The 15,120-nt window shown below is 34.5% G+C and overlaps 1 protein-coding gene across 3 annotated transcripts in view; it reads right to left on the minus strand.

Moving 5' to 3' along the window:
• Mdga2 (MAM domain containing glycosylphosphatidylinositol anchor 2) overlaps positions 1-15,120 on the minus strand; it is an 818,335-nt gene that overhangs the window by 35,265 nt on the left and 767,950 nt on the right. The window contains exons 16-18 of one of the 3 annotated variants that reach the window (XR_004946564.1): positions 8,642-8,747; positions 6,186-6,725; positions 1,140-5,843 (exon numbers count right to left, since the gene is read on the minus strand). Coding sequence is in view for 1 of the 3 variants with exons in the window: in XM_036206646.1 (XP_036062539.1) it covers positions 6,637-6,725; positions 8,642-8,747 (195 nt within the window). In the remaining 2 variants the exon portion in view is untranslated. Of the gene's footprint in view, positions 1-1,139; positions 5,844-5,985; positions 6,726-8,641; positions 8,748-15,120 lie in introns of those variants that run through there. The other 2 variants (XR_004946565.1, XM_036206646.1) reach the window with 2 other exon arrangements.

A 15,120-nucleotide genomic window follows, 5' to 3' on the forward strand; every position in this document is an offset into this window, starting at 1 on the left:
CCTAGTACACAGGACTTACTTTCTGTTTATGGAATTTCAATGAATTCATATTAAAAGATAAAAGTTGTGAATATTTCCTAGCCTTTTGAGTTTAGTTCAAATATAATTTAATCAGCAATAAGTCATGCTATATTACCTCATTCCTATTAAATATAGAAAAACATGGATGGGCAGCCTTGACATAAACAGGGTTGCTGTTTCTTCTGGGAAATAAAAAATAAATAAAACTTGGAATAATTTCCTAATATTTTAGGAAATAAAAAAATAGATTAGATCTACAAAATGAGTAAAATTAAAGAGGCTCATGAAGAATACAGAGTAATTTAACACATAGTGAAGAAACCATTGGGAGGGAGTTGATTTTCAAACAATTAATGGGTTTAAATGTTAATTATCTCTCTATTTCTTATTGCTCAAGGGTTTACTTTGAGGCATAATGGCAAAAATAGAGGAAAAATTAAGCCGAATAGACAGGAAAGACTTGTGCTAGTTTTCAGAACTCCACCTACACTTTAATTCCCACTGATCACTGTGGAACTCTGTATTTGTTTCCTCGGGTAGACTTACATTTAGTTAACAGTGTCCTTGTGAACAAACATGTGATTTATATTAAAAAAAAAAAAACCTCTCTGAATATGGTTAGCATGATCAATCTAAGATTATTGCAGCCTGAATAATGGCATCATCGAGCTGCAATCATTTCATGTCTAGGTAGTACAGACACCTAGGTACTACACCACATCGTAATTTTTTTGTTTTTGTTTTTGTTTTTTTGAGATAGGGTTTCTCAGTGTGTAGTCTTGGCTGTCCTGGAACTCACTTTGTAGACCAGGCTGGCCTCGAACTGACAGAGATCTGCCTGCCTCCACACCATAATTCTTAAATCACATTTGTTCAGGAAGATTTTAGTGTCTATGAGTTTATTATAATCATATAAACGATCTCTCATGAAGAATGTAAAAATCAACACAAGTCTTGGTGGTCTAATTCTGCTCACTGTGATGGTGAGTCTATAAAAGCTCCTTAATCGTGAAAGAAACGATGACACTTTCATTTTAATTGTCATTCTCAATCTCATTTTTGTTGTTTTTCTAAGTTAATTGCTTATTGACAGCAGAAAATTTTCCCAAACACTAATAGAGTATTTAACATAATTTCATTTATTGAAAAAAAATCCAAAGGAAAATAACATACAGCTATCTCAAACTATTCAGAAGAAGAAAAATATCAAAATGTCAATTAAGTGAAATCTAAACTTTATGGTCTCCAATGTAACTCATTTGCATATAAATTTAACACAATGCATATTTGATTAAACTTTTACATTTAAATATACTGGTGAGACTCGAGAAATAAAAATGATAGCCTGGAAACCCAGGGCAACAGTGAAGAGCCTTACAAAAACAAGCAAAACTACCAAGCTCATCCCTACTCATAGAATTTCCCATCATTTTATTGAAAAATAAGAATACATTTCAGATCAACTCAATGAAAATTAGTACAATTGAAATTAAATTCAATCAGTTGTAAATATATCCTTGAGAAAACTATTGCGGCTTCTACCCAGAGTTTCACCTCAGCCTTACTCCAAATTTTGGATTCCTGTTTGAAATTCTCACATGGGTTCAGGGTAGTGAAAGCACTACTCATAAATTTATTGAGCTTTGAATGAACATGTGCTCATGAAGTAATCCATATAGAAATGTGTAGAAGCTTTATCTTTATATCTCTCTTGTATTTCCAAGCAGACATTAACCCACTAGGGACTGTTCCTAGTTGACATACTTCACATTATAGTGTTAAGCTTTTATATCTTCCTTTGCTTGTGTAATAACATATACAATTCTATGCATATATACTATGAATATTCAGCCAACTTTTCAAATTAGCATTGAGAAAAAAACCAACTTTGTAGTAGCATTTCTTCTTCTAAGACAGAGTAGAAAATGACATACGTTGCGTTCTAAAAGTAACATTAAGAAAATGAATTAAATGGGTGAACCACAAAGGGAATATTGTAGGAAAAAAAATAGCTTGGGATTGAACCCTATGATTTTGTTGTTTTCACAGAAAATGCAATAACTCCTCATTGACATCAACTGCCCAGTTGCAAGAAGAGTGTACCTTCTGCTTTGTTGAGACACAGCTGAAACAGTGCAAGGAGTCATCAACCAGAACTATTTTTGAGGGGAGGTAAATTTTTGCCAGTTTAAATGTCTATTGAGTGGCCCTGGTATTTGAAAGGCACATTTAAAAAAAAGTTTTGTGGTAAAGAACACATATTTAGGAGAATCATTTGAAAAGTTTACCAAAATCAGATCAGTCTGTCACCAACTTTAAAATTACCAATAAAAACATAAAATTAAAATGATTATGAAAAATAATCATTTTATTTTTTTAGGTTTATAGTCTTAAGTACAGAACTAAATGGATTATTCTTTAAATTACACATTTTGTTGGTAGATAAGTTTATTATTATAAAGTACTTAAAATAAAATTTCATGTTTGGTGAAAAATTAGTACAGCTGTAATTTATTTCATCATATTTCCCAGTATGAAAGTAAAGAATGGAATTGTTTTCATTGTGTATTACAGGGTATACCAGACTAGGTTCTATTTCAGATATACTCCATTTCTCTGCCAAGTCAATTCTGTGGGAAACATGAAATGAAGGGCCATTAGTGTCAAAGTGCCTGACATTGTAACTCTGCATCTGTCAGTTCTCTTAAAGAAATGTAATCAAGGGCCAAACTCCTCATCTGTTGATATATATAACAAGTCACCTGGAACCAAGGACCACAGTAGATCAGGAATACATGCGATCCACAGTGGAACTAGAAGAATAGATGGTAGAAAAATAGGTAGGAAATGGAAAAACAAGGGTAGTATGGATGTAAAACATCCAAGAAGACTCTGGTGTTTTAAAAAAGCAAAGGAAATTAGGTTATAACCTGCATAGTCCATGATTAGTTATACAATCTATGATTGTGATTTGGTTATATTTTTTCTCACTTTTAGGTTTGAAGGAAATAAGATCATTTTTGGCATTGTTTGGCACTTCTGGCAACTTTAGTGAATGTGGTGAATATTCACACTCAGGTCCTCTCAGCTCTTGAGTAGACCTTCATATCACTACATAGAAATACTGCTAATTATAATAAAAAATAGGCCCAGTTGTAGAAATGTTAACATGTAAAGAAGCATCTTTGAACTGATGAAAAGTGATATTGCTTCTGATTAATGGGGATCAGTTAGTGTCAATAATTGGAGATTACATGGTATTTTGTCTCTCCCAGAAAACAAAAACCTGATTGCTAGATGATTCCCTATTAAAAATAAAATCAGCTCAACTGGCTTCTCTCCATTATAGGCTGACACACTACCATGATGGTGCAGGGAAGCTGTTGGGTCCAGTTTATGATAGACATAGCAATGTTAGGAATGGGAATGTAGTCGATAAAGGGGTGTTTTAAGGGTTTCGTGATCATTAGTTCTATTAAAGACAAGGTGATTTCAAAAATTTCCAGTCCATGTACCCAAATCATTTTTAAAGTTTCCACATTTTAGCCATTTACTTTCAGTGACAGCAACTGAGCATTTGATCTGAAGTCAAAATACAGATTCTGTTTGTTGGCTTGTCTAAATGATGTTGATCTCATGTGAGAATCCATTTCATTACCATCTCAGTGGTCTGTTTGCTTTCACCTCTGATTGCCCCCTGTTCTTCACAGTCATCGGCAACTTCTTAGAAGTTTAATCAAAATGAATTTTGAAGTACCAGCCAGTTCTCATGAACTTCAGAAGTGTGTTTTCTTACAATGGGAACGTTTAGGAAAGATTTTAGGTATTTGATAAATGCTTAACGATACAATTCGAACTTTTACTTCTAGCAGCTTGTTGGCTCCGGATAGCTTAGAAGAAACAAACCTTGTTATTTTTTTCTTGAAAGGACATGCATGTTTTCAAATAATCTGAGATTTGAGGTCTTTTTTTCTGTAAGTCCTTGCAAAAGTGTCATTCAAATCAACTTAAAGATAATTGAGAGAAGATGACAAATTAAGCCTCTCTTTAAATCAAAAGATACTCTTGGTGTCCTGGCAAAGAGAGTGCAAAAAACAAACAAACAAACAAACAAACAAAAAAAAAAAACAAAATAAAATAAAATTCTGTTTTACTAATCTTGGGTAATGAAAAGATGTGGTTAGTTGCAATACAGTGGAAATACAGACAATTGCAGATTGTTCAGATGCTACATGCCCCAGATGTCACTTTCTTGAAATCTTTGGTTTGATAGAATGAATGACTTTGAACTTCTGAAAAATTTTCAATATGACTAATTAAGTCAAAGAAATTATGATAATCATTTGTTTCTTCTGTTCAGTTTAAAGGATGTGGGTTAGCTTAATGCTATCACTACCAAGGTCTTCTGATATGTCCCCTTTTAAACTGACTATGAAATTATACATTAAATTTCAACTTGCATTTGGTTCATATTTTACCTATAGAGGTAAACATCATTTTACATGTATTACAGATTAAGGAGAGTGTATCAGGTGTTCCTATTAAAATCTCTTCCTGTGGACACTAATTGTGTATGAAGTACTGAAGATTTATCCCAAGATAACAGAACCAATAAATTGCATAAGTAATCTCATTTTAGTGATAATTGAATATTGTCCAACAAACACACATGCTGCTTATCATTCCTTACCTGGAAAGAGCCTTTATTGAACAGAGCTGTAAAATTATATTTTAAGTTGAATTATTGAATTGGCACAAACATTTCTACAGTTGTCTTAAAAAAAATCAAGCTTTGTCATTTTCTACTACATTTTGTTGTGCTTTTTAATATTAATATTTGCAAATACTGCAATTTAATACTTAGATCCCAATTACTTGCATAATCAGTATTTTTTAAATCCTGGGGTGTGAAAAGAACAGATCATAATAATATTCTTCTTTAGACAAAAGTCTTTTTTAAATGAAGTTAAAAGCTGAGATAATTTAAGGAAAAAGATCTTCAAATTTTCATAACCAACAGGTGTAAGTGAAATTTACAATGCATTGGAAAACTGGCTGGTTAAAGGTGTGGTTTGTCCTCAGGTAGCTCAAAATCATTTTTACAGGTTTTTGTTTTTTTGTAAAAGTGTTTTTTTTTTAATCTTGTTAAAATAATAAAATAATATTTCACAATTTGCACAGAGTCTGACTAAAGGGCAGAGGCATATTACCCTCAGAGTTTAGAATAAAGCCAGATTTTTCAGGCCCAGTTCCGCGGCAGAGTTCTTATGCACGGCAATCTCAAACAGCTCCTTGTTCCCTCTAAAGGCAGGGCCAATTTCATTTCAGATGGAGGTTAGAGTAAAAAAAAAAAAAATCACTTCTGTGTTTTACCACCTTCTGCGCTAAGTATGATCACAGCAACCTTTTGCTCTGGTTGACCCATCTAATAACCTGGAAGAAAAAAGTGTTGCTCCTATGTCTGGTCTCAAGGGAAGTTCCTTTCTGTGGACAATAAGCCGAAAGGCCATGGCTGTCTAGGAGGCGAAACAAATGATCTTGTCTGCATGGGCTTACGCAGCAGTGGGTCCTTTCTTCTTCAGAAGCGGCTGGGGCGTCTTGCCTGTAATGTGCACACTTAGGCTGTGTCGTCTGTTTACAAAATAGTTTTACACAAGCCTTTGTTAGCAGTGCAAGCTTCTGAGTTGAAAATTATTCAGGCTTGTTTCATTGAAGGCACTTGGTTTCCATGGCAATTTATAAAAGATGGTGGTTTGGTTTCTTCATAGGAACAGATGACGTAGTTTGGGTGTTCAAGTGGCCGCAAGCAAACTCCGTTAAGCCTGTGTAATATGTAAGCCCAGGTTTACTGTCCTGGATAGTAGTGCATGCAAAAAGAGACATCATACAGTTATCTAGCTTAGCCATGGGAGGGAGGGAAAGAAAAAAAAAAAAAAACAGAAAACAAAAAACGACAAACAGCAACAACAACAGCAACAACAAAAACGAACAACAGTAAAAGTGGGGGGGGGGTAAGGTGGGGAGAAACATGAAACCTCTAAATAATTCTGAGTTTGGAGTATTTTCAATGAAGGGTAACAGCCAAAGGTAAAAGGGCCTACATTTATTTAATTCTCTACATAAAACCTTCTTGAAAGGAAAATAAATGCCAGCTCTCCACGTACCCTGTTTACAGTGAGGTTTTTGTCGGCAGGCCATTAGGTTTCCATGGTAACAAGCAAACTATTCATTTGAAACAAAACCAGCCATGACTTTGTGCTTTGACGAGGATATCTATAGCTCTTTTTTTCTTCTTCTTTTTTCTTTCTTTACTTTTTTTTTTCTTTTCCAGAGTTCAACCAGATGAAGCTGTAATCCTTTTAGCCACAAAAGCACCTGAAGGTCTCTTCCGTACCCAGGCCAAGATTATCTTCTATATGTAGTTTGGAATAAGTTATATTTCCATGATGTCTTTTTATCCCCAGTGCTTAAAAAATGTTGTTTTTATTATTAACTTTTGAGTCAGTAGTCAGTGGAGGAATCTTTGGTAGTTTGTTTTTTTCAGTGTCCATTTACAAAGACTCTTTCTTCATGCCAGTGCCTGGTGAATCGTTGATAGCCTCTGCCAGGATAAGGTCACCTTCGAGGACTCAAGATAGAGATGAGGATGATGACTGGAAAGAGCCATAAATGAACTAAGATCCCAACAGCACCATCCACGGAATCTAGAGACAAGGAAGATAAGTGCCCAGAACTGACATTAAGGACATAAACATTCCACGGAGTTACTTATACAGCTTTTTTGAAAAAATAAATTCAACACATGGAAAATAATTTTGGGAAAAAAATAGGTTTTGCACTACACATCAGCTTTATTTCTCAGGCAAGCAGAGGAGGAAAACAGCCTGGATACACAGTTATATGGCAGACACATATTACTCTGTATTTATTAATTTGAAAACCCAGACAGGAGAATGTTCTAGAGTCCGACTTTGAAAACGTGTCCGGCTTTCACAGTCGTTTCCCTGTGACTCTTCTCACCACTTCTGCTTTCTCTTGTTTTCCCCATTTAGGAAGTTTAATTCAACTTATCAAATCTAATTAATTTTGATAAAGATGTAAAATGTGTATGCAATATGGATATGACCTCCATTTAGTGTAAGGTAAAGCATCATTGATCTGTGTCCTGAAAAGAAATCCACGTTTTTTTTTTTTTTTTTTTTCCGTGTTCTAGGCAAATTGCATTCATGAGGGTGCAGCAGAATCTCTTCTGCAGTGAAAATCCAGGCAGTTCTTACTAAGTGTCTATTTTAAATATTAAGCATCATAACAGGCCACCATGGCCTATTTTTTTTTTGTTTTTGTTTTTGTTTTTTACAATGCTAAATAATATAGTCAATTTGGTACATTAAGCTGTAATTGCATAGTTGACTTTCATTATCTAGACTGTAATACTTTTTCTATAAATATGCTGAGTTAAAAAGGCTCTGGTGAACTCCAGACTTGAGCAGCATATAGTTTAAACCTTTGAGTATGCTACATTATTGATGAGTTATTTGTGTAAATTTGGCTTGATTACTCCTTCATTGTGGTGACCATAGAATTAAAGTTTCCAGATAAGTCTAAGAAAATCCTGCAGCTGAAATGCATTCCAAAAAATGATTCTGAATTCATGTTTCAATTGAATATTATGAGATGAAGATTTAAAGACCAAGTCAACATATATTTCTAGTACTTTTAAAATCTTATTTCATGTTTTTTTAAGAATGGGCCTGAAGCCAGACAGCGGCGGCACATGCTTTTACTCCCAGCACTCGGGAGGCAGAGCAAAGTGGATCTCTGTAAGTTCAAGGCCAGCCTGGTATACAGAGCGAGCTCCAGGACAGGCTCCAAAACTACACAGGAAAAACCCTGTCTTGAAAAATCAAAACAAGCTGGCTGTGGTGACGCACGCCTTTAATCCCAGCACTCGGGAGGCAGAGGTAGGCTGATCTCTGTGAGTTATAGGTCAGCCTGGTCTACAGAGTCCCAGGAAAGACCCAAAGCTACACAGAGAAACCCTGTCACGAAAAACAAAAAAAGTCCTGAAATAGAAAATAGAAATTTAAAGCTATCGTTAAAGTATAACATTTAAGCTATTCTACAGATAAAAATAAAATTATTTAACAGGATTGTAGCGTACACATGATGTAAATTATATCAGAAAAAGCAGGATTAAGAACATACATTCTAAATTTCCATATACCTGCATTAAGAAACAGCATATCCAACTATTTGGAGTTAAAAATGACTTGGTTATATGAGTATTAAGTGTATAGATTTGCCAAGTATTTTAATAAAAGTTTTCCAAACCCATGACAAAATAGCATAAATAAATAATTTTAAATCTGTTTTTAAAAATCACAGTGCATTAGCATACATAGAATCACGTAGAAATTATGTAAATTTTATGTTACTGCAAATATGGCAACAATGGCATTTAGTCATGTGACTTAAGCATACCTTGGATGATTTACAGACAGAAATAAGAAAGTTTGAACTAGAACATAACTTTTTGTAGGAAATGGAAACGTGTTACTGTCATAGCTGTTAGGTCACTTCCACATCACATTACATGACATTCATTAGGAGAGACACTTACTCTTAGTTGTTAGGTCTTGTTTTGCACATTCTCCTTCAGCTATTGAAACATCATCAATGGCGATGTCACCTTCTATCCCAGGACCTCGAATGCCTTCAAAAATTAGCTACAAATATGAACAATTCGTTAGAGTGCTTTTATTGTGCAGAAAGATATTCCCTCAGTTTCCTCTAAGCACACAGCACAACCCTTGGAGAAGTATCTTAAGGTATGAATCAGTTATATTTTCAGTATATATATTTTTTGAAAGCCAAGAACAGAACCATGCAATATCCTGTTGAAATGCTTTGATGCTTTGCAGGTACACTGCATAGGTCCCTCATGCTTTTTGTACTCTTTTTTTCACTAACCTGCTGTGATTTTACTTTGAAAATCTACATTTAAAACTTGATGCTATTTATGAGTACAAACTCATAAATTTGAATCCAGTGAAAAGTCTTTGAATTTCCAGTATTTACACTTGGTGAACATGGAGGTTCAGTGAATGAGTATTGAGAGATCAGATGAGTGATACCAGGTAGACTTCATTTATAAATTCCAGCTATGATAACAAAATAAGCATGATTAGATAATTTTAATTATTTACTTTTGAAGGAGACAATTTAGAATTATCTTCTTAGTCTTCAAGCTACGTCTTTTATCCAAAAAAATTAATACTTTAGGTAGTAAAATGTAACCAATGTATTCAATGTATTTAATGGTTTACACTCTCAAAATTTTCAAATAGAATATTAAGTTGGTATTTCTAAAGAAACAGTAATTCAATAAATTATTCTAGTGTAAGATATTGCAGCCTAGTAGACAGAGTCATTACAACTTAGTAAGGGAAATATTTTGTGAAGTCTTAATTAATAGATTTTATTTTTAATACTGTTTCCTGTTTATCCTTATTATTTATTCATTATACTTAAGACTGTACAAAGCTGTCTCTGGAAAATATCCAAAACAATCTATATCACTGAAGAAAAAGTAAAGGGTGGGCTAAAGAGCAAGCACTCTGAACCAAATTTTCAGCTTAGGTAGGAATTTTGAGTCTTCCAGTCCAGTGGGCAGAAAGAACTATTTTCTATGCTTTGAAATAAGAAACTACTGAAGTTGGGATGTTAAGTATGAAGCTATCTGGGATATGACTGCAAAGAGGTGGAGATTAAGTATTTTGGGTGACCTCAGATACAGACCCTTACTTGATTCAGAATCAGTGATAGAATAAATCACAATTTCCCTGACCACATCTCTCTTTCATTATGGGACGCTGTCTCTTTGCTGATGGGAACAGGAACAAACTGTCATCCTAAACCAGTTCTGAGAGTGTTTTTTAGTTCCATATAAACAAACGGGTTTCACTTTCGATAAAATAACCATACTTTGTTGGAATAACATAGTGGTCTGTCATTAGACTAGATTTTTATTTTATGTATTATAAGTACTTGAATATAGAGTTTCATAGATTTCTGTTTGCCAGTCATTTTAATTTTAGACAGAAGGAAAGTGAGAAGTGTTTTAGCTGGCGAATTTTTGTATAATAATTAACTACCCATAATAGTCTAGACTTTTCTTGCAGAATTATGTTAAATTACTCAGAATTTAACTTTGAAAAGGTCATAACAGGAAGTGGGGACAGAAGGTCAGCTAATAGTGTGTATGGAGGACAATGCCGGACTTGCAATACAGCCATGAAGAAGACAAGGAAACTGTATTCTCATATGCTTTGTATGATGAAGTGATGTAAGAGCGAGGAGTCCACTAAGGGTTAGTTAGGTAAGATGCCCTACACATGGGATTTAACTTGGACGTTGGAATCACTTGATTTAAACATTGAAAGTTGGAATCAAAATTTTCCTTGAAAAGAATGTGCAAGCAACAGCTTTAGGAGTATTTAGGTTCTCTTAGCTACGTGAAAGTGAATAGTTTCATGAAATTATTAAGTGTTTCTTAAACTATACAATTATGTTCACTTAGTAATTCTCTTTATCTGCAATTAGGGGCCAATATAAAGCAGTACATTTATATTTACAAGTAAAAAATGAAAGTGAACAAGAATCTACACATCAGCTGTGAGCTCTTTGCAGTGGGAAGCCATGTTTTAGTTGTAAGGTCCATCACTCTAAAATTGTCTATAGTCATTGTCTTATAAGACTGATGACTCCCACTGGTTCAATTATATTGATAATTATCAATTTTCTTTTTCTTATCTTCCTGCCTTCCTCTGCAGCTTGATCAAAGTTGCAAAGTCAGACCTAAGCTTACATTGAAGACAAAAATGTTGAATCAGGAGAGTTGTGAAAGATGTGGTTCTTTCTTTTTCTTTTTTTGGATAGATTGCAAGGGAGTTATGGGGAAAAGATTATCTAAAATAATTTAACATATGTGCTATCTGCCCACTGGCAAAGTGATGTACTACATGTTTAGTTTACAAATTAACAAAAATTGAACCATACTTCGCCAAGAGGGCTTTCTATATCTAGAGCAATTCCTTACAGGATTATTTCATTCCTTCAAGATATTGAATTAGTGGGATGATTATAAAAGTTAGATGATTTGAACATTCATTAGTTTCACTGACTTTTGAAACCACTGCTGATCTCATTGGCCATTAAGTGTAGCAAGTTGATTTCTTTCTATAGAAACCTAGTATAAGTATTAGACATTCTATAGAATTAAATCAGGGAATTAGTATGATAAAAATACTTTCTTACAAAACTCTTGTTACATGTGAAGTGTTTTTAATATTTATTTGTAACTTAGTGATTATTGGGAGTCCAATCCAGTGGGACAGAGAGATACTATAGTCTTAGAAAGCTCCTCTAAGGCATAGTTGCTTGCTTATTTTTGTTTTTGAGATTATAATACAATTAAATTTATTCTTTTTCCCTTTATACCTTCTCGTATACCCCCTCCACTCTTCTTCATATTCATGTCCTCTTCTTTCTATAACTGCTTTTGTATGCATACACACACACACACACACACACACACACACACACACACACACATATTCCTAAATATAACCTGCTCAGTATGCATCATGTTATTTGTATGCATGTTTTCAGGACTGTTCATTTGTCCTTGGGCAACCAATTTATATGATCTTCTCCTAAGAAGACCACCTTTCCTGCTCCCAGCTTTCCTCAGTTGCCTGCAGTATTTGTGTAGGGTTGAGGCTTTGTGGGCTTTCCCCATGCATGTTGGCATGCCCACTGGCATCGCTCTAGTTGCTTGTTTTTAGTTTTTATTGTAGTTGGCTACTGAGAAGATATGGACTGTTTTTGAACTCGTTCATTTTCACAAGAACCATTTATCACATTGTTCTATTTATACATTCAATTCTAACTTCAAATTAAAATATATAGATCATAGTAGATTTATTCATACCATCAAGATTAAGATCTTGGAGATAGTTATATTTTCTAGGAAAAGGAAGATTTTAGAAATAAGATATTTAGGTATTCAGTTCAAGAATATGTCATATTTGACAGTTTAAGCCTTTATATATATAAATATGTCCTTGCTGGCAACTTTCATGTATGTAGCAGAAACAGTAACGCAACTCTGAATTTTATGTATTTTACAATGGAAGGAATGAGTGAATTGCAATGTATTCAAATAATTACATTCACTTTGAGAAAAAAATGTATCTCTGTTTAAAAAGCTTTTTTGCATGTTTGCAAAGTTTCATTATTATTCTGACTACTATTTTATCCCATGTTAAAAAATCTTTTTTATTGTGTACTTTTGGGTGAATTTGGTTTAATATATTTGAAAGAGTTAATGGCATGTAGATATCAGGAGAAATGTCAAGGCTTAGTTTTCCTGAAAAAGAAAATTATGTAAAACTTGTTCTTCCTGCGTGACTATGTCGACATTATTTCACATTTTCTGCATTCAAAGCAGAGAAGTGGTGTTCAGCTCTGAGCACTCCCATGGCAGATCACAACCTCCTGCAACTCCAGTTCTATGGGTTCTATGCACCCTTTTGGCCTCCACTGGCAGAAGGTACTCACATGGTGTCGAGACCTACATGCAGGCAAAACACCCACCCTTAAAATATTTCTTTTAGTTGAAAAAGAATTAACTTTTGGTGGACCACTTCAGATGGGTTTTTAAAATGGGGGTTCTGCTTTAAAATTACATCACACACACACACACACACACACACACACACACACACACACACACACTTGTTACAAGTAATAGATTAACAGTTTCTGATGAACAAAGCTTTTATAGAGCATATGCACTTGACAACATAGAGGCAGATAGATTAAACTTGTGTTTAAATGCCATTTCTCAGTACGTGAAGAAGATTATGTGCAGAGCTAATGAATACAAGTAGTTAAAGGAACAGATAGTACAATATCTTCAGATACTGACTTCACTGTTCAGGCAGCTTTGGCAAGTGTGTTCCCAAGTATTTTCTTTCTGACAAGGGATAGAATCTTTGTGACTGTTACCATGGAGGGAAGTGTAGAAGTTTAAGGATGTGGTTTGAGAACTGACTATGAATATCCCTGGGAAAATTATGATATTAATACATTCAGGTAGAATTAATAATCATGCTTATTTTACTAGTTCAATAAATTACTGAGCTTGGCTCAGGCATTGGAAAAGATATTTGATGGTTGAATAAGGCACTAAACTATGAGTATATCGGAACGTTAGTAGGAGTCATTTTATCATTACATTTTTGTTCTGTTTTTAGACCAGTTTTGTGTGGTTTACCCTGGGTCTCTGGGCTATCTAGTCTCACGTTCTTGGTCATTCAAGCAGTGATTTCTTCTGTTGGTTTGTCTTGTCCGACTTCAATATGGCAGTTTGTGTTTCATCTTCTTATATTTTATTTTGTTATATTTTTGAAACAATGAATAAAGAATGGAAACCTAGCTACTGGAGTAAAAGCTTACCAACTGAAAAATGTGACTTATACTTGCTGGAGAGGGAAAAATTAGTTTTCTCCAAACGAGTGACACTGGGTCTTTCAATTACTTCAGGACATGCCTCATGTTCAGCTGTAGTTGACCAATAGATAATGGACTCCGCATTTTTTTGTATGTTTATAGTTCAGTGGGATATTTTTTGGGGGGGAGGGGTTGTTTTATTTTATTTTCTTGATTTTGGGGAGTTCTGTGGTTATATTAAATTTTTGTTTATTTATTGAGAAAGAACTTGAAGTTGAGTGTTTAGGGTGCAGGCAGAAGATCTGGAAGTACTTAGGGGAGGAGAGGAATATAAACAAAATGTATTTAATTAAAAATTGTATTAAATAACAAAAATATAATAAAAAATAAAATAAAATCTAAGAGTTACAAAGTGAGATACCCTTATAGGCAGCTAGTGTTGGCTTCTTCCCTGGAGAAGCTGGAGACAATATCAACTAGGGGTACAACTTCACAGCACTCAGTTCAACTCTCTGAGTGTCAGTATTAAAAGCTTCTAATCTGAAATAACAATCTGAGATGTGAAATGTTGGGGAGGACAGAGGAACAGCACACTGTGAACTATAAATGGGAGGTATTCATTCAGAAGATTTAATTTCCTGTCTTGAATTATGCATATGGCTATGAGTCTTTCCATGTGTACGTGTTTGTATGTACCCATGGGGGCCAGAGGCGTTAGAGACCCTAAAGCTGGAATTATGTCAATTGCTTGTTGTGGGTGCTAAGAGTTGATCTAGGGTCCTCTGCAAGAGCAATATGCATTCTCAACCTATGAGTTATCCGTCTTTCCCTTTAAAATGTTTTAAATGTGAATTTAGCCATCATCAAAATATCTGTATAATCCTCCTGGAACTTGACTCACTGTAGTAATATATTGTGTACCCTAATAAACTTGCTCTGGGGATCAGAGGACAGAGCCAGCTACTAGATTAGACACAGAGGCCAGACAGTGGTGGCCCACACCCTTTATCCTATCACTCAGGAGACAGAGATCCGTGTGGATCTCTGTGAGTTCAAGGCCACACTGGAAACAGAGCCATGCAGTGGTGGCAGACACCCTTAATCCCATTACTGGGAAGTATACACACCTTTAATCCCAGGAAGTAATATGGCAGGACATAGAAAGGTATATAAGGCATGAAGAAACAGGAACTTCATCTTGAGGCTGAGGATTTCCTAGAGGTAAGAACTTGTGACTGGCTTGTTCTGAGTCTCTGATTTTTCATCTTTCACCCTGATATCTGGCTCTGGGTTTTTTAATTAATAAGACCATCTAGCAATTTGTGTTGCAACTCACCATATCAAATATAGAACTGCTTGAGAATATGTCTCTCAGTGACAGTGATACTTTCCAGGTTGTTTTTATTGTTAGACAGTAAAGTCATGTTGAGAAGAACATGCTCATCATTTAGTAATAATTACTTATATTTAAATTTCTTTGAAATTTGTTTCCAAATATTTAAATGAGGATTTAAGAGTAAAGATCTTTAATCACTTTAGGCAAAACTAATGAACTGTAATTGTATTGTCTCATACTGCCTCTAT

The sequence above is a fragment of the Onychomys torridus genome, chromosome 14 (assembly GCF_903995425.1).
Source record: "Onychomys torridus chromosome 14, mOncTor1.1, whole genome shotgun sequence".
Classification (NCBI taxonomy): Eukaryota; Metazoa; Chordata; class Mammalia; order Rodentia; family Cricetidae; genus Onychomys; species Onychomys torridus.